The 26,519-nt window shown below is 40.2% G+C and overlaps 1 protein-coding gene across 1 annotated transcript in view; it reads left to right on the forward strand.

Annotated features, from left to right (window-relative positions):
- PTN (pleiotrophin) overlaps window positions 1-8,207 on the forward strand; it is a 130,225-nt gene extending 122,018 nt beyond the window's left edge. The window contains exon 5 of the mRNA XM_070754853.1: window positions 7,464-8,207. Within this exon, the coding sequence (XP_070610954.1) occupies window positions 7,464-7,516 (53 nt within the window). The 3' untranslated portion in view covers window positions 7,517-8,207. The remainder of the gene's footprint in view (window positions 1-7,463) is intronic.
- The last annotated feature ends 18,312 nt before the right edge of the window (window positions 8,208-26,519 follow it).

A 26,519-nucleotide genomic window follows, 5' to 3' on the forward strand; every position in this document is an offset into this window, starting at 1 on the left:
TTATATAAAAACCAATCATACATACAGATATACCATGCATAAAATTTTAAAGACCTAGGGGGAGAGTCTATCTCAATTCCCCCATGCCTGGCGGCAGAGGTGGGTTTTAAGCAGCTTACGAAAGGCGAGGAGGGTGGGGGCAATTCTAATCTCAGAGGGGAGAAGGCTCTTCCCCTGGGTCTCGCCAAACAACATTGTTTGGTTGATGGGACCCGGAGAAGACCCACTCTGTGGGACCTAACTGGTCGCTGGGATTCGTGCAGCAGAAGGCGGTCCCTGAGGTAATCTGATCTGGTGCCATGAAGGGCTTTATAGGTCATAACCAACCCTTTGAATTGTGACCGGAAACTGATCGGCAACCAATGCAGACTGCAGAGTGTTGGTGTGACATGGGCATATTTGGGAAAGCCCATGATTGCTCTCGCAGCTGCATTCTGCATGATCTGAAGTTTCCGAACACTTTTCAAAGGTAGCCCCATGTAGAGAGCATTACAGTAGTCGAGCCTCGAGGTGATGAGGGCATGAGTGACTGTGAGCAGTGACTCCCGGTCCAAATAGGGTCGCAACTGGTGCACCAGGCGAACCTGGGCGAACGCCCCCGTCGCCACAGCTGAAAGGTGTTTCTCTAATGTGAGCTGTAGATTGAGGAGGACGGCCAAGTTGTGAACCCTCTCTGAGGGGGTCAATGATTCTCCCCCCCAGGGTAATGGACGGACAGATGGAATTGTCCTTGGGAGGCAAGACCCACAGCCACTCCGTCTTGTCTGGGTTCAGTTTGAGTTTGTTGACATCCATCCAGGCCCCAACAGCCTCCAGGCACCGGCACATCACTTCCACTGCTTCGTTGACTGGACATGGGGTTGAGATGTATAAGTGGGTATCATCGGCATATTGATGATACCACACCCCATGCCCTTGGATGAGAAAGACTGGGCCATCTTATCTACAAGACAAAAGACCTTCACCCTTGGGACATAATTGGATTAGCCCTCTACCCATCTAGCAGCAGAGCTCAACACGTGGCACCTGGGGATATTACATTACCCAGCACAGTTCAACCAGACCTATCTCAGACAAACTCCTAGGATCTGCACATGACCCATACAGCAACCAATATAATACTTGTCCTTGCCACAGGAAGAGAAGCTCAAGTTCAAAGCTCAAGAGAAGGTATAAATAACACTCACTCTCCACTCCACCTATTCAGCTGTAACAGGACCATGTGCTTAATGGTTCTGCTCCATTAAACCAGCTTTCCCAACAGTCTTCATGTTTCCAGTGTCTTTCTCCCCCCTTGGAAATGAACCCAGATGGAAATTTCTTCCAACAGCAGCAAAGAGATATTAACAATTTAACTCTTCACTGCCATTTAGGGATTGTTTGGATCTTTCCATGCTATTGACCAATGTGGCTGCCATCTACACAGCCTTAAATATATTGTTCAAGCTTTGCAGTTCCAGTAAGAATCAGCATCTTTACATATTGTCTGTGTCAGCATCATTCAGAATGCTGAGCCATTTATTGCTCCTAATGGAAAATAACAAAATCTGATTAATCCAATGAATCAAGTTATGTAGCACATTGTTGGGAATTCTCCAGGGCATACAATACTACAATGGTCTAGTTGCATCAGCAGGTTGGATCCAAGAACTGACATATTTTACAGGAAATTTGATGCTTTTATAGAATCTGATTCCATTCACAATTGATTGTGTTCAAGCCAACTCCAGTTCCTTTGCTTACTGGAAAAAAAATTGTAATGTATGTTTAATTTGATTTCCACAAAATGTTGGTTATTATGTTTCTCTTTTTTTAGCTTTAAACATTGTGTGGCTGTCACATTCTAGGGGACAAGATTTCAACTGGTTTCTTCCTAATTTTTTTCATATATCATCATACAAAGGGGGTGACATTTAAAAAAGTCTACCTGTATTAAGAAAAAATGCTGAATATTCAGATACACTACCCAACTGCATTGACTTTGGTTATTTATTTATTTATTTATTCATTCATTCATTCATTCATTCATTCATTCATTCATTTATTTATTTATTTATTTATTTATTTATTTATTTATTTATTTATTAGATTTGTATCCCGCCCCCTCCGTAGACTCGGGGTGGCTCACAACAATAACAAGAACAATGTAAAAAACAAATCTAATAATTTAAAAAACACTAAAAACCCCATTATTAAAAGCAAACACACACACAAACATTCCATGTATAAACTGTATAGGCCCGGAGGAGATGTGTCAGTTCCCCCATGCCTGATGACAGAGATGGGTCTTAAGAACTCTGATATCTGGGGGGAGTTGGTTCCAAAGGGTCGGGACCGCCACAGAGAAGGCTCTTCCCCTGGGTCCCGCCAAACGACATTGTTTAGTTGACAGGACCCGGAGAAGGCCAACTCTGTGGGACCTAACTGGTCGCTGGGATTCGTGCAGCAGAAGGCGGTCCCGGAGATATTCTGGTCCGGTGCCATGAAGGGCTTTATAGGTCATAACCAACACTTTGAATTGTGACTGGAAACTGATCGGCAACCAATGCAGACTGCGGAGTGTTGGTGTGACATGGGCATATTTAGGAAAGCCCATGATAGCTCTAGCAGCTGCATTCTGCACAAATGCAAAAAAAAAGACCATTTAACAATGGCACCAACTGCATTGACTTTGGTTAGCTGAAAAAAAAGACCATTTAACAATGGCATTTTGCACTTTTCAATAATCTAGCAACAAAATTGGGTTGGTCCTGAGTGTTCCAGTACTGCAAATGGGTAAAGATAATATTTGGATTTCTCCAAGACATCTATAGTTAATTTTTTTTTGAAAAAGAAAAAATACCTTCCAAACTATTTTTTGCTTCATTATAAATGTCCCATATACTGTAATTTCTGTACTTTCTCAAAGATTTCTTCCCCTACAAAAGAAGCTTTGCTTTATTCTCAGGGTGCTTGACATATTCCTTTTAACCTCTTTTGGTGCTTTTAAAAAAAGTGTTACTAAGGGTTGCTACTGCTGACATTCGCTTTAGTTACATAGCTTTCACTCACCCTGAAGTCTGTTTGATGTCCATATTTCCCAATTTGAACAGAGACATGGGTTGAGTTTTCATGGATTGTGAGAAATCAGGAGACTGAAGATCACAATGAATTTCACAATGAAAGAAGAGACATTCACATAGTCTGACCATTACTTAAAACAAAATGCAAAAAAAAAAAAGCATTCTACTCATAAGTACTGAGAAATGAATTTATCCTTTTTGGAAAAAAATGAAAGCAAATTAGGCTGAGTATGGAAAAAAAAGGCAGGATAAATTGCATTGTTAATTTGATAGATAAAGAAGCTCTTCGGTTCCATCAAATTGTAAGAGTTGTTGACTATTTTCCTGACATTTTAAGGCATAACTTTCCTTAAGGTATGCCTTAAAATGGCAAGTGATAGCTCAATTTTGAGTATTTTCTTAGCCCATTGTATTAAAAAACCCAGGATAAACTGCATTGTTAATTTAGCAGATAAAGAAGCTCTTCGATTCCATCAAATATTAAGAATTGTTGACTATTTTTCTTAACAGACTTGGTATGCCTTAACATGGCAAATGATAGCTCAATTTTGTTTGAGTCTCTTCTTGGCCTATTGTGTTAACTTCATGGAAGAGAACAACAAGTAAACATAATACTTAAACAAAAACAGAAACTTTTAAGACGATGACTTTGACAACAGAGTACAAGAACTGATGTTAAGATTAATCATTAATCCTTGGTCAAAATCCCTAGTTCTGAGTTTTCCTGTTTTGACTTCAAGATGAGTTTCAACAATTTAAACTTTGGGATCCTCAGAATTCCATATATGTAGCTGTTGTATATTTTAATGTTATCAAATGAGATTTACAAATACAGTCTAGCTTGCTGAGGCAGCATTAGAAATAAGGGTAGAAGTTGATGTTAGGCTCCATAAAATTTTACTATCTACTTAAAAAAAGAAAAGGAAAGGAAATGTCTGTCATTTCTTTATTTTTGACCAAATTAACTGGCAACTATTGATATATTTGGCCATTGGATTTGGATAACATCTGCAAAGCGTCAAAGCAATGTTTCCTTGTGTGGTTATTTGGGAGGAATAGTTAAAGTTTAGTAGTAGTGAAGCAAAAAGATTATTTCCCCTTTCTGTTATTATCTGGAGGATAATATTTCCTACACCATTGTTTTAAATTAGGTCGGATGCTGGAGAGAACAAAGTAGCTTATTTGATTTGTCAAATTTAATTCCATGTATGAGTTTTGTGGTTTGTTCTTTGCCTAGCTGAGAACAGAATAGAATAGAATAAGAATAGAGATGGAAGGGACCTTAGAGTTCCTCTAGTCCAGCCCCCTGCTCAAGAAGGATAACCTATACAATATCAGACAAGTGATTGTCCAATATTACATCAATACTCTGCAGTCTGCATTGGTTGCCGATCAGTTTCCGGTCAGAATTCAAAGTGTTGGTTATGATTTATAAAGCCCCTCATGGCACTGGACCAGAATATCGGTGAGACCACCTTCTGCCGCACGAATCCCAGCGGCCGGTTAGGTCCCACAGAGTGGCCTTCTCCGGGTCCCGTCGACTAAACAATGTCGTCTGGCGGGACCCAGGGGAAGAGCCTTCTCTATGGTGGCCCCAACCCTCTGGAACCAGCTCCGCCCAGATATTAGGATTGCCCCCACCCTCCTTGCCTTTCGTAAACTCCTTAAAACCCACCTCTGCCGTTAGGCATGGGGGAACTGAGATATCTCCCCTTGCCTATGAAGTTTTATGTATGGTATGTTGTATGTATGATTTTTAAACAATGGGTTTTTTTAGACTTTTAATGTTAGATTTATTATTATAGACTTTTAATATTAGATTTGTCATTGTATACTGTTTTTATCACTGTTGTGAGTTGCCCCGAGTCTGCTGAGAGGGGCGGCATACAAATCTAATTAATAATAATAATAATAATAATAATAATAATAATAATAATAATAATAATAATCATCTCTTCTTTAAAACCTCCAGTGTTGGAGTGCCCACGATTTCTGAAGGCAAGCTGTTCCACTGGTTAAATCCTCACTGTTAGAATGTTTCTCCTTAATTTCAGATTGTTTCTCTCTTTGATTAGTTTCCAACCATTATTTCTTGTCCTGCCCTCTGGTGCTTTGAAGAATAATTTGACTCCTGTTCTTTGTGGCAGACCTTCAAATACTGGAATACTGCTATCATGTCACCCCTAATTCTTCTTTTCTTTGCACCAGCAATAGGGCATTTGTGGAGAAGGTGCAGAATGGGTTGCTAACCTACACAGTGAGCACATTCCAAAGATTTCCCAGTTTTTTTAAAAAAAGAGAGAGAAAGAAACAGTGGCAGGTAACTCAAAGCATTTATGGATGCAAGTTTGTGTTTTTGGAGCCAGGCAGCATCTTCTCCTTTGCCTTCCTCTGTTGGACTACAACTGCCTTTCTCCAAGAGCTAACCAATCTTTTTTGAGTCTGCCACCAGCTAATCCTTGAGACAAACACTTGCCTGCCAAGTATAACTGGCTATTGAGATAAGAAAAACTGGTTGAGTTCTTTCTCCCTCCCTCCATTTCTTCCCACGCTATTAATATCCTTTTAAAAAAACTGGGGAGGGAAGTATATCTGGAAAATAATATTAAATAGCTGCATAGGTGATGAAAGACACACACTGCCCATTTTTAAATCACACATTTATTTTTAACATTTCTTTGGCAGAGGGAGAAGGCAGGTGTCGTCAAAGTCCCCTTCCAGCAGAAAGCAACACCCGCTAACTTGCTCTTTTCCCTATAGCTACAAGATGAATGGTGGTTTTGGCTGCACCTTCTTGTTCCTATCCCAACCAATTCATCGGTTTTGAGTAGACAAGTGACCAGACCAGAAGTGACAGCAAGGTTAGCGATTTTCTGAAGGTCAATAGCAAATCTCATTAAACCTGTGGGCTTTAGAAGGCAGATGGCTATTCATCTTCCGACTGAATACCTGGTTCTTTTACCTGGACAAATCTTCTACTGTAATCTTGGGGAAAAAGTCTCCAGTAAGAGGCTCTTCCAAAGTTTAGAAAAAATATAAGGGGCTCTTTCAAAGTTTAGGTTTGGAACCTAAGTCCAAAGCATTCATACTTGGAAGAAACTTAATGTCTCTGTGACACACAATTCTTGCCCATTTTATATTCATGCTTCAGGACTTTTGAAAGAATCCATCCATCATTTCCTACAGAAGATTGTAGCACAGAATGACAGAGTCTGAACTTTGGCAGTCGGAAGACATTATTTTGTCCGAGTTTGTGCTTTTCAACCTTCATTGTAAATAGACTCTTTCATTTTGGAAATCTTATGTCTGACGATTAATTTGGGGTTAATTACTGGCTGGCTGCGGTGCGAGACAGAACACAATATATGCTGTCCACACATGATAGTCTTGAGTATACTGTACAACATAATATTGTGGGGATGGTGGGAATACAGTAATCGCTCGCTACTTCACGGTTCATCTTTTGCGGATTCGCTACTTCACGGGTTTTCAAAGGGGGCTTAAATCCATTGAAAATTTTAAATGCATTAAAAATTCATAAAATTCTTCTACAGTACTACTGTACTCTATTAAAGAAACTGGTAGGATGCCCCATGTAGTTCCAGCTGAGAAACATTATAGAATGACTGGCTGCCGATTGGTTTCCGGTCACAATTCAAAGTATTGGTAATGACCTTTAAAGCCCTTCATGGCATTGGACCAGAATACCTCCGGAACCGCCTTCTACCGCACGAATCCCAGCCGCCGATAAGGTCCCACAGAGTTGGCCTTCTCCGGGTCCCGTCGACCAAACAATGTCTTTTGGCGGGCCCCAGGGGAAGAGCCTTCTCTGTGGCGGCCCCCGTGCTCTGGAATCAATTCCCCCCGGAGATTAGAATGGCTCCCACCCTCCTTGTCTTTTGCAAGTTACTCAAGACCCACCTATATCGCCAGGCATGGGGGAATTAAGACATCTCCCCCAGACTTTCTTATATTTTATGTTTGGTATGTATGTGTTGTATGGTTTTTAAATTGTTGGGGTTTTTTAATGTAATTTTATTGTAATTTTATTATTAGATTTGTCCCATTGTTATACTGTTTTTATTGTTGTTGTGAGCCGCCCCGAGTCTTCGGAGAGAGGTGGCATACAAATCTAATAAATTGAATTGAATTGAATTGAATTAATGCAAAGGGTGGGTTTTAAAAGTCCAAATACATAAAAAATATATCTTTCCTCTACTTAACGGAAATTCATTTTTCACGGATGGCCTTGGAACGCATCCCCTGCGAAAAACGAGACATTACTGTACATCTCTTGTTCCTGAGGGCTAATAAATACTCATTTGTTCCTTGCCATCCTCTGGAGTCAGCTTCCTTTTTGATGATGTTTTGATCCTGTTCTTATTTTTCTTGTGTCAACAGAACCCAAGAAAAAGAAAAAAGAAGGCAAGAAACAAGAGAAGCCACTGGAATAGGGAAGCTATGCTGGCCATGAGAATGGGACTTCCTTGAATGTAATTGGTTAACAAGTTTCATTGACACCTAGTCCTTTTATCCAGAAGTTATTTATAGCTTAATTGTACAATAGGGAAAAATAAGCATACAAATGCACCCTCTTTTCTCTCTTTCTCTCTCTCTCTTTTTTTACTCCACTGTTACAAGTTCTCCAACTTATTGATCTTCCAATGAGGCAGACCACAACTGTCACCCATCATCTTTCTGGCTGGGCATGATGGGAGTTGTAATGCAACACACCTGGAATGATCCAAGTTGGGGAAACTTGATATTCTAGTATTTTAAATGTATAATCTTAGTGGCATGTGTAGAAAACGTCAATAAAGGCAGCAATATCATTTAGTACATGAGTGCCGTTATATATGAGAAAGTATAGATTTGTTTTAAATTCCTCTTTTATTCTGCCAAGTCCACTTTGGTTCTGCATGATTGTGACTTACAAGGGACTCCCAAGGTGTAGCCTATAAGGGTTCTATGATGTCATAATGGTCTGGGCAGACAGGCCTTTTTATGTATAAAAAAGACAGAACTTTCTCCACCAAATTTTCATGTTTCGTAATAGCAAGAGTAGATTTCTATATGCAGATTGTACCAGCACTGAAATAGCTAACTTGGTTGTAACTTACAGCTTTTAATAAAACATTTTAAAACTATACCCCATCATGATTTTTTTAACCTCCTTCCAGAACACATTTCCCATCACAGGACAGAATTGATTTGTGGAAAGCATGACAATTCATTTCCACTAACTTCTGGTTATTCTTCTGCTATCAAATATTGAAGCAAAGGCTGCAGATCCAAACTATGTTTGTTCATCCTACCAAGATGGACTGAAGCATCGTGACTCGATAGTGTAACTCCATAATATTATTCGATAGAGGCAGCCTTCGACATATAGAAGTTTATTTAGTGAATGTTCAAAGTTACAATGGCACTGAAAACATGGCTGTTGCAACATCCCCATGATCATGTTAAATGATTTAGCTTTACTAGATAAATGGTCAAAGCAATGGAAACTGCATTTTAATGTTTCCAAATGTAAAATAATGCACTTGGGGAAAAGGAATCCTCAATCTGAGTATGGTATTGGCAGTTCTGTGTTAGCAAAAACCTCAGAAGAAAAGGATTCAGGGGTAGTGATTTCTGACAGTCTCAAAATGGGTGAACAGTGCAGTCAGGCAGTAGGGAAAGCAAGTAGGATGCTTGGCTGCATAGCTAGAGGTATAACAAGCAGGAAGAGGGAGATTATGATCCCACTGTATAGAGCTCTGGTGAGTCTACATTTGGAATACTGTGTTCAGTTCTGTAGACCTCACCTACAAAAAGATATTGACAAAATTGAACGGGTCCAAAGACAGGCTACAAGAATGGTGGAAGGTCTTAAGCATAAAACGTATCAGGAAAGACTTAGTGAACTCAATCTGTATAGTCTGGAGGACAGAAGGAAAAGGGGGGACATGATCGAAACATTTAAATATGTTAAAGGATTAAATAATGTCCAGGAGGGAAGTGTTTTTAATAGAAAAGTGAACACAAGAACAAGGGGACACAATCTGAAGTTAGTTGGGGGAAAGATCAAAAGCAACATGAGAAAATATTATTTTACTGAAAGAGTAGTAGATCCTTGGAACAAACTTCCAGCAGACGTGGTTGATAAATCCACAGTAACCGAATTTAAACATGTCTGGGATAAACATATATCCATCCTAAGATAAAATACAGAAAATAGTATAAGGGCAGACTAGATGGATCATGAGGTCCTTTTCTGCCGTCAGTCTTCTATGTTTCTATCACATGATCGAAAATTCTCTTTACCTGGCACCTGGTTCATATTTATGATGGTTGCAGTGTCCTAGAGTCACATGATCGATAACCTTTTTGATTTTCTGACATGTAAAGTCAATGGGGGAACCAGATTCACTTTACAACCATGTTACTAATTTAACAACTGCAGGGATTTACTTAACAACTGTGCCAAGAGAGGTCATAAAATGGGGCCAAACTCAACACCGGACCAGAATATCTGCGAGACCGCATTCTGCTGCACGAATCCCAGTGGCCGGTTAGGTCCCACAGAGTTGGCCTTCTCCAGGTCCCGTCAACTAAACAATGTCATCTGGCGGGACCCAGGGGAAGAGCCTACTCTGTGGCGACCCCAACCCTCTGGAACCAGCTCCCCCCAGAGATTAGGATTGCCCCCACCCTCCTCGCCTTTCGTAAACTCCTTAAAACCCACCTCTGCCGTCAGGCATGGGGGAACTGAGATATCTCCCCTTGCCTATGCAGTTTTATGTATGATATGTTGTATGTATGATTTTTAAACAATGGGGTTTTTTAGACTTTTAAAGTTAGATTTATTATTATAGACTTTTAATATTAGATTTGTCATTGTATACTGTTTTTACCACTGTTGTGAGCCGCCCCGAGTCTGCGGAGAGGGGTGGCATACAAATCTAATAAATAATAATAATAATAATTTAGGAACAGAAATTTTGGGCACAATTGTGATCCTAAATCAAGAGCTACCTTGATTTATTATACCAGATGGTATAATAGCAGGTGAAAGTGATGATGATGAATTTAAGAAAACTTTCAGCCAACTGAAAAGCAATCTTTGTTTCCCACATGATCTCACAAATAATTGTTAGCATTTGAAATGCTACTGGAAAGTAGGCATTTGATTATTTCCCTCATCCTATAACTTCCTGACCACAAATTTTAAAAGTCTCTTTATCGCCTCATTTCATGAGGTAATTCTTTTCTTTTAAAAAATGAGATAAGCCCTTATATAGAGAACTGGTGAGACCACATTTGGAATACCGTGTTCAGTTCTGGAGACCTCACCTACAAAAAGATATTGACAAAATTGAACGGGTCCAAAGACGGGCTACAAGAATGGTGGAAGGTCTTAAGCATAAAACGTATCAGGAAAGACTTGATGAACTCAATCTGTATAGTCTGGAGGACAGAAGGAAAAGGGGGGACATGATCGAAACATTTAAATATGTTAAAGGGTTAAATAAGGTTCAGGAGGGAAGGGTTAAATAAGGTTCAGTAGGGAAGGAGGGAACAAGGGGACACAATCTGAAGTTAGTTGGGGGACGATCAGAAGCAATGTGAGAAAATATTATTTTACTGAAAGAGTAGTAGATCCTTGGAACAAACTTCCAGCAGACGTGGTTGGTAAATCCACAGTAACTGAATTTAAACATGCCTGGGATAAACATATATCCATTGTAAGATAAAATACAGGAAATAGTATAAGGGCAGACTAGATGGACCATGAGGTCTTTTTATGCCGTCAGTCTTCTATGTTTCTATGTTTCTATATTAAAAGAGACTGCTTTGGGGGGGGGAAAGGCTAAACCTAACCTTGGAAATAAATTTCATGACTACTGCTTGTTAAGAAAGACACAGAAAAACTGCAATGGTTAGTAGATACCAACAGAAATAATCTGTCATAAAGAAAGGGAACCTGGATAGGAAATGAAATATACCCTTTACATATTTGACTGGAGGAAGAGATGCCAAGCAAACAGAGAGAATTCGTAAAAGTGATGACGTTCCAGAACCAAGAGGTCAAAGGCTGCTGGATTGTCCCAGGAGATAAAATAAGATTTAATGGGTTTATGTTAATAGAAAAGCCAGAAATGATGGAATATTATGATAAGTCTCTTAATGCTCAAACCATGGACACAAAACTTACAAAAGTGAATAAAAAGACATATTTGCAATTTAAATCCTGGATAAAACTCATGTCAGAAGCATCAAATCACTTGCGGGTAGAAAGGATTAGCTGGTGACAACCCTATTGCCCAGGAGACACATAGTTGGGGGCTTCTTTTGTGTCCCCAGCAGGAGCTGGAGCGAAGGACAGGAGCTCAATCCCTCCCCATGGCAGCATTCAGGTCTTGAACATGGTCTTGCGAAACTCTGCTCCAGTGCCTTAATCATGTGAGTCACCATGCTCCCAAAAACTGTTGATAGAAGACAAACAATCCCATCAAACACTTTAAGAAAAGAGTACAGAAGTAACAAGCAACAGAAATTAGAGGCAGAAGATAAAAGAATTGTAAGTCACTTAAGATTACAGCAGCAGTACATTATGTCTGTACATTATGCCATCATGTCTGTCTATCCTTGCAAAAACATTCTTGTTTCAACCACATTCCTACAGTGCTTTTCCTTTCTTTGTGTTTAACTAATCTCTCACCTTTACTTCTATACATTTATTCAGCCATTCCACTCCACAAGATTGGGCCACCTTTGGTCATATATATTCTATCCTCCTGTGTTCCCATAGTTTACAGACATACAATATAACAATTTTTCTTCCTTGCTTACCCTTTAGTCCTCTATATTCTGAGTCTTTATTTTCTAGATGTCATAATCAAAACCAGATGAGCCCAGGATAATGACTTCTGCAGTTTACAATGACTTTAATCAATTAAGGCTTTCACATAATGCATTTGTAGTAAGATACAGAAACTGGTTGATCCAGCTTCGGTGTACCCAAGCCACTAATTCATCATTCCTTGCTAGTAATAAAGAAACACCAATTAGCTTTGGCATATTTCTGTCAAGTATAGTCAAACTCCAGTTTTATTTTAAGGAGCTTTATCACTTTAGAAACATAGAAACATAGACTGATGGCAGAAAAAGACCTCATGGTCCATCTAGTCTGCCCTTATACTATTTCCTGTATTTCATCTTACAATGGATATATGTTTATCCCATATATCCCTTACAATGGATATATGTTTACTTTCTACGGGTAAAACGTCTGGATTGGGAAACAATATACAAAAATAAACATTGAGATAAAAGTCTGTAGAGATTTTTCAGTGTCCGTCCCCCCCCCCCCCCCCGTTTTACCAAAGTTAAAATCTGGTCACCTTAGAATACATGCATTTATATATATATGTATGTATTCAAGAATACTGTACATACATAGCATGTATGTTTATAGAAAACAAACATACATCTCTTAGGTCGTAAAAAAAATACAGCGTAGATCTATCTGGAATGAAAGAACATCATAGTTACAATTCTGTACACATTTACCTGAAAGAAATTCCTACTGAGCAAAATGACTTGAAAGATCAGATGCTCAAATGTTTCCTAACAACACCCACAATCTTTCTCTCTCTTTAGGTCCCCTTTTCCCTATTATTCTACCTTCTCTAACTTTTACTTTTTTAAAAAAAAAGCACACTGAAACCTTGAAACAGTTATAGGGTTGATTTAACAAAGGTACGACTTCTGTGGATTGTTTATTTTTATATCTAAGCAAAGAACATGACGCGACAGCTAGTTCAAAAGCTCTTCAGGAGGGAAAAACCTGTTTGTAGCAAGTGATCACAGTTCTATTTAATATTTTCTTCCTTAGCTGCTTAAGAGCACAGTGGGCAGTATGGTAATATTATGAACTCCAAGAAGGAGCTATATGATACTAGTGAGATTTTTAACTTATATTATTTTGCATTGTTTTTATGGAGAGTTTAACATTTCACAAATGCATTCAACCTATTCAAGATTTATATCTTGGACACAGTACTGTATATCCGGTATTTTGATTTTCCACTGAAAAAAATCAAGAAGGAATAATCTTATTTAAATGACCATTGTGGATAAAAATAGAGATGGAGATTTTTTTTACAAACTTCCTAGATATGTTTTATAATTTGCCAGTTATAGTTATAGAAAAATAATTAAAAATCAAATATTTAAACTACACAGATTAAGACTTTAAAATTATAATGAACTCAATCTGTATAGTCTGGAGGACAGAAGGAAAAGGGGGGACATGATCGAAACATTTAAATATGTTAAAGGGTTAAATAAGGTTCAGGAGGGAAGTGTTTTTAATAGGAAAGTGAACACAAGAACAAGGGGACACAATCTGAAGTTAGTTGGGGGAAAGATCAAAAGCAACATGAGAAAATATTATTTTACTGAAAGAGTAGTAGATCCTTGGAACAAACTTCCAGCAGACGTGGTTGATAAATCCACAGTAACTGAATTTAAACATGCCTGGGATAAACATATATCCATCCTAAGATAAAATACAGAAAATAGTATAAGGGCAGACTAGATGGACCATGAGGTCTTTTTCTGCCATCAGTCTTCTATGTTTCTATGTTTCTATACTGAAACTAGAACTAAGACACAAATGGGATGGAGACGAGGTATTCAGGGACAAATCAGACAGGAACCATAACCACATGAGTCAATTCTACTTTATTGTAAGATTCAATTACCAGAACATTTCCAGTCTGAAAGTACAAATGTCTCACTGTCCCCTTTATAGTCTGAAGAGTTAGAGAGGGTCTTTTCTGAGATGCTTTCTCTACCCCTTATGGAACTTCATATTATGCCACTCTTACCTGTTCATTCCCTAGGAAGCATCTCTTCGCCCATTTGTCAAGTCTTTCTCACATATAATCAGAATTAATGACTCAGAGCATCTTTATAGCATTACCCATCTTTTGCCTGATCTCATTACTGTTAGTGAGACAGAACAATGGAGTTTGGCATATTAATAATTTTATTATTTATACTGGGCCTTCAAACTTCCTGCAGTTTTCTTGGCAGTATTTTTGGATGTGGTTTACTATTGCCTTCTTCCTAGAGCTGAGAGACATCTCCAGCCATAAATCATCTAGTTCTAAGGCAACACTGGGACTCATGGTCTCCTGCCTTCTGGCCTGGTACTTTAACACACATAGAGAACTAAAGGATCCTAGAAATCACTAATAGTAAAATGATCCATGAAAAGAACTACCACCATTGCCTCCTGTCTATCACCTATCTATCTATCTATCTATCTATCTATCTATCTATCTATCTATCTATCTATCTATCTATCTATCTATCTATCTATCTATCATCTCTATCTATCTATCCTGTCTGTCTGTCTGTCTCTGTCTGTCTGTCTGTCAGTCTGTCTGTCTGTCTGTCTGTCTGTCTGTCAGTCAGTCTGTCTATCTGTCTGTCTGTCTGTCTGTCTGTCTGTCTATCATCTATCTATCTATCTATCTATCTATCTATCTATCTATCTATCTATCCTCTGTCTGTCTGTCTGTCTGTCTGCCTGTCTGTCTATCTATCATCTATCTATCATCTGTCTGTCCGTCCGTCCGTCCATCCATCCATCCATCCATCCATCCATCCATCTATTGAATTTACACACACACACAAATATATGATGTTCATCATGTTCAAAGAGGACGTTGACATCTAACGAGTTGTGGGACATCTGTGATGTGTCCACAAGTAGCTGGTAAGGTATACTCTCTCTCTCTCTCTCTCTCTCTCTCACACACACACACACACACACACACACACGTTTCCCAATTGTCACATTTTCTCAATTGAAACTATGGTTAAATGGGAAATTGTGACAATTGGGAAAATGTGACCATCCTAGACCAGGCCAGGTCCAAAAGTGTCAGGAAATTTCTAGAAGCCTGGCACTCTAACAAATCATCCATCAATAGACACATATACATTAACAACATCTATAGACTATGCAAAAGAGACAATCAACCAGCCCAAAAGAATCTGGGGATTTTCTGAGGATGTAAGTTGTTGGTTTAGAGATGAAACTCCAGGTCTGTTTCTTTTCTCTGTTAAACCATGAACGATAACTCCTGCAAAGCACACTCCCACAAAACCTCCCCTTTTAAGCCTGCTGCAGAATTCCCTAATTACTCCCAGCTGTGGTTAGGATCTTCTTCTGTGTCTGCGCAGCTGCTCCTGTCATCCCATAATCCTCTGCACCCGCACATTGAGGATGGGGTCATTAATCACCCATGCCTCATCTGACCCATAGGAGGCTCTAACTGGGGGTTTCATGGCAGGTACCTCCACCTCTACCTCTCTAGCACCTTCAGCTTCCATCTCTCCTTTCCGCCTCACTGTCTGAACCCTCCGAGAGCCACACAGGTCTCTGATGCTCCAACGGACTCGGCTCATCTGATTCAAAATTTGTTACCAGAGGAGCTGGCTGTGAGCCAACCACAACAATATATACTCTGGCTCCTCCTTACCTTAAGATACTTTTATGACCGACAATGCTGTAATGGGCTTCCTGAGAAGCAGGCTCCAAGTAGAAAATGCATTTGATGGCAACACATTCAAAGAAAAAAAAATGGAAATATTTGCTTGAGCAGAGATGGGGCATCCTTGCAATTTTTGCAGGGACAGAAGAAGAGATTTACACTTTCTTTTTCCTGCAATTCTGAAAAAAAGCCCTCTCTTTTAAAGCTGTTGCTTGTTTGAGAAGCACCTGCCCACCACTCTCAATGTGAGGTTTCCTCCTTGTGTGCCTAGCTGTTTTGCAGAAGTGATTTCCATCAGGATAACAGCAGGAAGCCAAAGGAAAGTTTAAATTCATCTTTCCAGTCTGGCAAGATGTTGATCGTTATCACCCCCCCCACACACACACACACTTTATTTAATGAGTATTGAGTTTGTCCAGATTTCAATAGAGCTTTGTTTTTATTCATTGCTTATAGGAGAATCTGTGGTCCTACGAATGTCCTTAATCTAGCGTTTCCCTAAATTCAAGTGAATAGAGCTATTCAGAACGATTGTCAGCATTGCAAGGTAGCCTATCCAAGAACCACCACTAGAAATGCTGGCTTCAAATTTATCATAAAGTTACATTACATTAACTCTTTGGAGAGGAGCGGCATGCAAATCTAATTAATAATAATAATTGTTGTTGTTGTTGTTGATATTATTATTATTATTATTATTATTATTATTATTATTATCCGTCCCTCATCTTCACAGTGTAGGAAACTAGGGGGGTCCTTTTGTTTGTCATGATCATTTCTTCCATGGACTCAGTTTCCACTTGTCTGGTCACTGTCTAGTCCAGTGATGGCGAACCTGTGGCACTCTCTCTCTCTCTCTCCCTCTCTCTCTCTCTCTCTCTCTCTCTCTCTCTCTCTCTCTATATATATATATATATATATATATATATATATATATATATATATATATATATTTGTTTTCGTAAATTTTCACGGGTATATGTATGTAGATTGTTCTGAGTTCGGGTTTTGCCCTGTGTAATATTTTGCATGCAAAATATTACACAGGGCAAAACCCGAACTCAGAACAATCTACATATATATATATATATATATATATATATATATATATATATATATATATATATATATATATTTGTTTTCGTAGATTTTCACGGGTACAGGAATGACGGTCTTGGTATATTCGGGTTTCTTCCCGTGTAGGATTTGGAAATTTCTGGCGACGTTTCGATGAGGTCCCACTCATCATCTTCAGGCTGGTGTTTCTGTCCTTGTTCTCAGGCGAACACTGCGAGACCTTAGCTGCCTTCCTTCTATAAATACTGGTGGCTGGGTGTGGTTTGATGGCTCAGCAATTGCCTGCTGTGTAGAAACTTCCTGGTGAGTCAGAGGGGTAACAATTGGGGTCGTTGATGTAGCTGAGGTATGCTGATTAGTTAATGGTTGTAGATTAGGCGTGATGTCCTGAGTAGTTAGAACTTGCAGGCTGCTTGATTGCTTTACAATGTGTGTCCTGAGTCTGGTTTCTGTGGCTGGGATATGGAAACCAGCCCTCAAACATATCCCAGCCACAGAAACCAGACTCAGGACACACATTGTAAAGCAATCAAGCAGCCTGCAAGTTCTAACTACTCAGGACATCACGCCTAATCTACAACCATTAACTAATCAGCATACCTCAGCTACATCAACGACCCCAATTGTTACCCCTCTGACTCACCAGGAAGTTTCTACACAGCAGGCAATTGCTGAGCCATCAAACCACACCCAGCCACCAGTATTTATAGAAGGAAGGCAGCTAAGGTCTCGCAGTGTTCGCCTGAGAACAAGGACAGAAACACCAGCCTGAAGATGATGAGTGGGACCTCATCGAAACGTCGCCAGAAATTTCCAAATCCTACACGGGAAGAAACCCGAATATACCAAGACCGTCATATATATATATATATATATATATATATATATATATATATATATATATATATATATATATATGTCACATGTTTAAGCTGAATTTGAAAATTAAGGGAGACTAGGATAGATCTATTTCGGCCTTATTTTGGCCTCATCAGCTAGCCATACCCACTGGGACTTGAACCTGCAACCTTTGCCTTGTAAGGCAGAGAATTATCCTCTAGGCTACAGTATCCAATCCCTTCAGCTCTGTACCAGGGAAGATACATTCATTCATTCATTCATTCATTCATTCATTCATTCATTCATTCATTCATTCATTTATTCATTCAATTTTTATGCCGCCCTTCTCCTTAGACTCAGGGCGGCTTATAACATGTTAGCAATAGCACTTTTTAACAAAGACAGGATATTGCCCCCACAATCCGGGTCCTCAATTTACCCACCTCGGAAGGATGGAAGGCTGAGTCAACCTTGAGCCGGTGATGAGATTTGAACCGCTGACCTACAGATCTACAGTCACCTTCAGTGGCCTGCAGTACAGCACTCTACCTGCTGCGCCACCCCGGCTCTTTGGTGGGGACACAAGCTCAGGTCTGGAAGGCTGGAGAAATGGCCCATTTCTGGCCTCTGTGGTGCCTCTTGGTGTGTGGAGAAGGCCATTCTTGCCCTCCCCAGGCTCCTAGAAAGGCTCTGAGGCCGAGAGAGAGCAAAAAAAACCCTACCAGAATTTCAAGTCAGCGAATGGGCCATTTTCTGTCTCCGGCATATGGGAGGTGGGGAAGGCCATTTTTGCCCTCCCAGGCTCCTAAGCATGCTGGAAACTGGGGAGAGGGTTTCACATACGCATGCAGTGGGGGCCAGGGGGCACATGGAATTATGGATATGGGCACACACACGCATAACCCCCGACATTCCCCACTTTTGGCACATTAACCAAAAAAGTTTTGCCATCATTGGTCTAGTCTTTTGCTCTCCCTCCTGTCTTCCAAGGTCATGCTAATCATAAAGTTTTGGATTTTGGGAAACAATGCTGTAGAATATCTACATTGCACACCATTACAGCAATGCACAGTGCAGATATGCATTAGATATTCCACAGCACTGTTCTCAACATCAACACTTTCAAGAAGTGAGGACTTCAATTCCCAGTATTCTCCAGCCAGGACGCTTCATGAATTCTGGGAGTTGAAGACCACCCATCTTAAAGTTATGAGAAAAGCTGTTCTAGAATACCACAACTTTACCTCAAGACCTTAGAAATGTATTGATATCATTACTCTATCTTCATCATTATTTTGGGAAGTGGGCCAGGATCTGATGGCATTGGCCTGGGATGAACCACATTTCCCAGTATCCGTAGTAACCAGTTCATGATTCTTTGCCATTTCTCATCTATAGTACCTCCATTAGTCTCAATCTGGGACAGCATTCAAGCATTCAGGGACAGCATCCAGAAAGTTATATATTGGTATATATATATCCTGAGAACAAATAGAAAACTAACAATACACATGTTTCCAGATAATGCAGTTTTTGTTTGCAAATTTCCACAGCATGCACAATTTTTGCAAATCATTTCCCCTTCCATAATAGCTTTTATACATCCTTTTTATGAATGTGTGCACTTTTATTAGCTTCCCTATAATATACTGCAAAACATTTATTATGGAACGCATTGTAAAATTTGAAAACTCCGGACTGTGAATGATAACTCAGTTGGTTCGTGCAGTGCCTTGATAATGCAATATTCGAATGTGGATGAAATGAATTTCCTCCCCATTGAAATATCACTAAATATTTTCAAATAAACACGGTCATTAGTTGAGGGGACAGGGACAGAGCATTTGCAGGTAGTCCTCAACTTACAACAGTTCATTTAATGACCATTTTTCACCCTTACATCCACTATAGCATCCCCATGGTCATATTATCAAAATTCAGATGCCTGGCAACTGACTCATACTTATGATGATTGTAGTGTCCATGAATCATGGGTTCAACTTTTGCAACCTTCTGACAACCAAAGGCAATGGGGAAGTCAGATGCACTTAACAATCAAGTTACTAATTTAACAAGTACAGTGATTTTCTTGGCAACTGTGGCCAGAACATTCATAAAACAGGGCAAAATTAAGTGAAGACACAAATGTTGGGCTCAATGTTGGTCATAAATTGAGGATTGTATTTCCATCTTCATTTTAGATTTCTCTTTCAGAATGGCTAAAAAGGTTATCTATATATTCCTTTTTAGTACTAATGGAAATCTGTTGATGGACTGTAACTTGCATCATTGCCCTTGGACCACTCCCAGAATTTCATGGGTAGAATTATATCTAAGTGGAAGTGATGTGCCGGTACCTTGAGGCTGTTAGGGTCTGGATGGGTGTCAACAGACTCAAACTCAACCCTGATAAGACAGAGTGGCTGTGGGTTTTGCCTCCCAAAGATAATTCCATCTGTCTGTCCATTACCCTGGGGGGGGATTATTGACCCCCTCAGAGAGGGTCCGCAACTTGAGCATCCTCCTCGATCCACAGCTTACATTAGAGAACCATCTTTCAGCTGTGGCGAGGGGGGGCGTTTGCCCAGGTTCGCCTGGTGCACCAGTTGCAGCCCTATCTGGACCGGGAGTCACTGCTCACAGTCATTCATGCACTCATCACCTTGAGGCTGGACTACTGTAATGCTCTCTACATGGGGCTACCTTTGAAAAATGTTCGGAAACTTCAGATTGTGCAGAATGCAGCTGCGAGAGCAATCATGGGCTTCCCTAGGTATGCCCATGTCACACCAATACTCCGCAGTCTGCATTGGTTGCCGATCAGTTTCCGGTCACAATTCAAAGTGTTGGTTATGACCTGTAAAGCCCTTCATGGCTTCGGACCAGAATATCTCCGGGACCGCCTTCTGCTGCACGAACCCCAGCAACCAGTTAGGTCCCACAGAGTTGGCCTTCTCCAGGTCCTATCAACTAAACAATGTTGGCTGGCAGGACCCAGGGGAAGAGCCTTCTCTGTGGTGGCCCCGACCTTCTGGAACCAGTTCCCTCCCGAGATTAGGATTGCCCCCCCCTCCTTGCCTTTCGTAAACTTCTTAAGATCCACCTCTGCCGTCAGGCATGGGGAATTGAGACATCTTCCCCAGGCCTATATAATTCCTGTATGGTATGTTGTGTGTATGTTTTTTAATTGTGGGGTTTTTCGTTTTTTAATATTAGATTTGTATTTTACATTGTGTTCTACTATTGCTGTAAGCCGCCCCGAGTCTACGGAGAGGGGCGGCATACAAATTTAATTAATAAATAAATAAATAAATGTAATAAATAAATAAATAAAAACTTCAAGGTATTGAAATCCATTCACAGCGAACGTCCAGTTTGAGACATTGGGCTGTTCTTGAACAGATGCAGAAGTTTACTTCCTTACAGTCTTAAGACTGCAATGTGAAAATGGTTTCCTCTTTGCTAGTTGCCCTTTTTGGGTGGGGGATTTTTTTTTTCTTAGCTTGATCTCTCTCCATATTCTAGGTCCTAGGAACTAAAATAACCAGACTATTTCTGAAACTCAATACTGACAAACCCTAAGAAGATTCCATACATCTGATTTTTTTCTCTCACTTTGATGTTTCCCACTGTTGATGCCATGTCTTCCTGCTGTCAGTTAAGATGCTTGGCAGGTTTGGGGGGTTGGAAATGAGACACACATATCAGAAATGGTTTGTCAGTGGATCGATTTGAACATGCCCAGCACAACATCACTGCTATTCATTCATGTTATCAATCCACCTTTCCACCTAAGCAAGTGTTTTGGCTTATTGGTGGATTTTAAAAAGAGGCCTGTCTATTTTGCTCAGGAATAGAACAGGGTGGTGACAGGGATCATTTGGCACAGGAGGAAAAGATTTCAGAGAAGAAATTATTCAACTGTCTATCGGTCTGTCTGTCTGTCTCTGTCTCTGTCTGTCTGTCTATGACAGCTGTCTGCCAAGAGGTTGTTACTTGTTCTAATCGTTAAAATGTGTCATGCTCAAAAATTCAAAAACAAAGATGATAGGTCGGGGGCAGATTTAATTAGAGTACAACAATTAAAACTTGGAGTTTAATTCTGCTGTTGTCTTCCAATGGGAGCTGCAAGGTTTTGGTAGCCGATGGCTGTCGGATCTTTTCTTGCCCAAAAGATTTTAAATAAATAAGGGGCGTACATAAGTGCACTAGCCTGCCTTTCGTCCCCTGTCCAATTGTCTCTCCTTATCTCATATCTCATATATCTTTTCTTCCTTTCATATATCTTCTCCTCTACTTTTATATCTTTTCTTTATATATAATACTTCATGTCTATCCTCTTCAATATGTATTGTGTATTGGACAGGCAGGGATACATACTCTCATCCACGGAAAGGGGTGGCATACAAATCTAATAAATAAATAAATAAATAAATAAATAAATAAATTAATTAATTAATAAATAGAGAGGGAGGGAGGAAAGGAGAGAGAGACAGCGAGAGAGACAGAGAAAGAAAGAATGGAAAAGAAACCTCTGAGAATTTATGGATTCAAGATTTTGCAGAAAACCAAGGTTGGGTTTCAGGTTCAAATATCCCCACCTTTTTTTAAAAAAATGTTTTTCATTTCTGAGAGAAAACTGAGCGTAGTCTGAATGAAGCCAATTTTGTACTGCCATTACTATTATCATGTTGAGCTGCTATGGACAGGGGACGATCTGGTTTCCTTCCACATGAAAGAATGAATCCAAAAGAACAGTTTGTTCTTTGAATTATTGTGTGTGCTTCACTGGCTTGATCTTTACACCTCAACATTCTGAGTGGAAATTGTGTTCGCAATACTTAGCGTTAGGTTTGGATTTTTATTTTATTTTTGGTGCCATTTGGCCTCCTGAACTAGTTCTCATAAAATGCTAGACCGTTACCGAGAAAAGTTAATACATGCAGAAAAGATTGATGATGAGAGGAAGATGGGAAACACATAACCTGCATCATAAAATAAACTCTTCTTTTTCAACGATTCTCTTATATAAATATGCCACAGCAGGCTGTCTTATCAAAGAGAAGGTAGAGTATGACTTTGCATTCCTTGGTGAGAAGCCATCTCACGAAACTCTCAGACTGTTTTTAAGCAATCGGGGAAATAAACACACAGAGCTGAAATAAATGCTTTGTCTCTATTCTAAGAATTCTGCCTTCGGGGATTTTTCCCCCTCACAGTTACTTGAGGCTAATACAGTAGTAACTTTTCCAAGGCCAGATTTCCTAAGAAATGTAAGATAAAGATATCACCTAGTACGAATTTTCCAAGTGTAAAAGTTTGAGGGCTTAAAGTTGACTGATGAAGTTACAGTTAATATGGTCTCAGGATCCAATCTGGAACCGCAATGTGACAATACCACCATGTCCTTCCTGTCAATAATTACTTCAGCTTCAATTGCAACAATACACGAGCACGCAATAGATACAAACTTAATGTAAACTGCTCTAAACTCGACTGCAGAAAATATGACTTCAGCAACAGAGTGATCAATGCCTGGAATTCACTACCCGACTCTGTGGTTTCTTCCCAAACTCCCCCAAAACTTTAACCTTAGACCAGTAATGGCGATCCTATGGTATGGGTGATACAGGTGGTACGTGGAGCCATATCTGCTGGCACGCGAGCCATTTAATTAAATTAATTTAATTTCATTTAATTCAATTTAATTTAATTTATTAGATTTGTATGCCGCTCCTCTCTGGAGACTCTAGCTCCAATGTGCATGTATGTGCCAGCCAGCTGATTTTTGGCTCACACAGAGACTCTGGTGGGGCATTTTTGGCTTCCAGAGAGCCTTCGGTGGGATGGGGGAGGGCATTTTTACCCTCCCCCGGCTCCAGGGAAGCCGTTGGAGCCTGGGGAGGGCAAAACACGAGCCTACAGGGCCCACTAGAAGTTGGGAAACAGGTTATTTCCAGCTTCCAGAGGGCGTCCTGGGTTAGGGGAAGCTGTTTTTGCCCTCCTCAGGCATTGAGTTATGGGTGTGGGCATGCGCGATAGTGCACGCCCAAGCTCTTTCGACACCCAAGGAAAAAAAGGTTTGCCATCACTGCCTTAGACTGTCTACTGTTGACCTCACGCCATTCCTAAGAGGTCTGTAAGGGGTGTGTATAAGCATCCCTGTGCCTACCGTCCCTTTCTTATTGTCACATTGTCCTCATTTAACTTTGCTTATGTTTATGTTTGTTCTGCCTGACCGGGCTCAGGCGTTAATGAACGGTCCAGGAAAGAAGGTCAGACACACACGTGCATTGCTAATCAGCAAACTTGTATTAAACATATAAGAAAAGGCTAAAGAAAACTGTCCTTATTTTCAGGAGTAAAACACAGTTCGAGGTGAAAATTCAGCTAGATACAAAGTTCATGAAAAAGCAAACAAATACAAAAGTCACGTAGCAGAGACGTTCCAAGAGTTCTCTGAATTTTCGAAGCACGAGAGCAGCAGCTAGTTCCAGAGTTTTCAACTCCCACTTGCCTGACAATGCTGGGTTGAAATCCAAAGGCCAGAGCAGAGACTTCAAAGCAGGAACCACAAAGCCACACAAACCACACAGATAAACATCCACAGTTTGCCTCTGCCTCTGTTCCCTTTTGTAACTGTAGCCCTCATTATGGGAACCATACCCAAACACAAATTACACCAGAATCACCATTGACAATCCCTTAATTGAGCCCTACGTTGCATTGCTCTACGGCTACGCATATTGATTATCTGTTCGGCATCTGAATCCAGAGAAGAGAGGCTATCCGACGGGCTGGCTGCCAGTTCCTTTGAGCTGTCTGCCAACTCCTCTGAACCATCTACCACATCCTCTGAGCTGTCTGCCACGCTTTCCTGGCTGTCAGCCATGCTTTCGCAATCACTCTGTGACGCATCTCTCACAGACATGGGGGCAGCAGCCGGCCCAAGACAAAACACAACAATGTTTATACAAACATCCACTATCTTGTATATGTTTGAATCAAACACATAATAATAAAAATTATTATTATTATTATTATTTTTAAAAAGGTTCTAGTCTTTCTTTCAAACTTTTTGTTAAATCCTTGCTGGAATGAAGGACTGCAATCTTGTAGTAAGTAACGGTTCTTTATTAAACAGGAAATAACGGTTTACAGAACTAAACAAGACAAAAATGGCCATGCCTGGCAGCTATATATATACCGGGCTGCCAGGCTGAGCCAACCAATCACCTTGCAGTATTTTCCCGCCCAGGGAATATGGGGCGGGTACAAGGCCTAACTGTCCTCTGGACACAACACTTTTGGACACATATCTTCAGTGAACTTCTTTCTACACAGTCTGGTAGAGAGACGTTCCCTGAGGATGGGTTTCAGCACAATCCTGAAAGCTTGGAAGACTAAACCCCTGGCCCCAAAGACTGATTCAGATTAGATCCTGCAAATTATTCTAGGACGCGTATACTTGCCTTCATTTGTAATGCGGTCTCACTAGATAATGACCTACAGGTAAAAGGTCAAGGTGAGCAGTTGCTGTAGCATTGGGGACAAGGGCAATAAGGTTGCTTGTAGAATTTAGAAAGCACCATCTGCCTCCTTTCCTTATTTATTTATTTATTTTTGTTTATTTAGAGAATTTATATTGCTGCCTATTTGCACATGGCAACTCAAGGCGGCTTACAGAATGTAAAACCTCATATACAACTAATACAAGAAGAGTCATGTGATAAATTGGTTGCCGATCAGTTTCCGGTCACAATTCAAAGTGTTGGTTATGACCTATAAAGCCCTTCATGGCACCGGACCAGATTATCTCAGGGACCGCCTTCTGCTGCACGAATCCCAGTGACCAGTTAGGTCCCACAGAGTGGGCCTTCTCCGGCTCCCATCAACTAAACAATGTCGTTTGGCAGGACCCAGGGGAAGAGCCTTCTTTGTGGCGGCCCCGGCCCTCTGGAACCAACTCCCTCCAGAGATTAGAATTGCCCCCACCCTCCTTGCCTTTTGTAAGCTTCTTAAAACCCACCTCTGCCGTCAGGCATGGGGGAATTGAGATTCTTTCCCCCTTAGGCCTTTACAATTTATGCATGGTATGTTTTGTATGTATGTTTGGTTTTTATAATTAGGGTTTTTAATTGTTTTACTATTGGATTGTCACATGTTGTTTTATCACTGTTGTTAGCCGCCCCGACTCCATGGAGAGGGGCGGCATACAAATCCAATAACTAAATTAATTAATTAATTGATTGATTGATTAATTAGTATCACATCACAAAATCACCTGCCACTCTCCACACCGGTGACAGCACCTCACAAGAGCTATTTAATGGGCTCCATCCCACTCAGGTTTCTCCAGGCCTGCTGGCAGAACCAAATCTTTAGCACCTTCTGGAAGAGTGTTAGAGCAGGGCCCATTCTAATCTCTGGGGGGATGATGTTCCAGAGAGAGGAGGCCCTTTTTCTGGGTCCCACCAAGTGTATCTCCCTAGGGGATGGGACCTGCGACATTCCTTGCCTCCCCCTCTGATAAATAAATGCTTAAATAAAACTAGTTGTCAACTAGTGTGTGAGTATCCTGTTTTTCGCAACACTATCATGTCTTTGTGATCTGCAACTTTACTGTATTATTATGATTTGTTTACATTTCAGTTCAATCTCTAGAGGATAGAGTGGAGGGAAGCGCTTGCATTAGCCTCCTCTTAAAGATGTTTGGATAAATTGCTCACTCGGCTCTAAATAAAATAGGACAATTCCCATGTTTCCCTGAGTTGGTTTTTACTTTTTATTTTTGAGAAATGATCCAAACCAAGAATAGATTTTTTTTAAAAAAATTCACATTTCTTGGTTGCTGTGACAGGCAACCAGGGATTACCCTTCTTATCATTAGCTCAGGCAAAGAAAGATGCCAAGCACAAAAAACAGACTCCATATTAAAAGAAAATAAAAAGCATATATCTATCTGGTTACAACTTTTTGCTGG

This window comes from Erythrolamprus reginae, chromosome 6 (assembly GCF_031021105.1).
Source record: "Erythrolamprus reginae isolate rEryReg1 chromosome 6, rEryReg1.hap1, whole genome shotgun sequence".
NCBI classification, from domain to species: domain Eukaryota; kingdom Metazoa; phylum Chordata; class Lepidosauria; order Squamata; family Dipsadidae; genus Erythrolamprus; species Erythrolamprus reginae.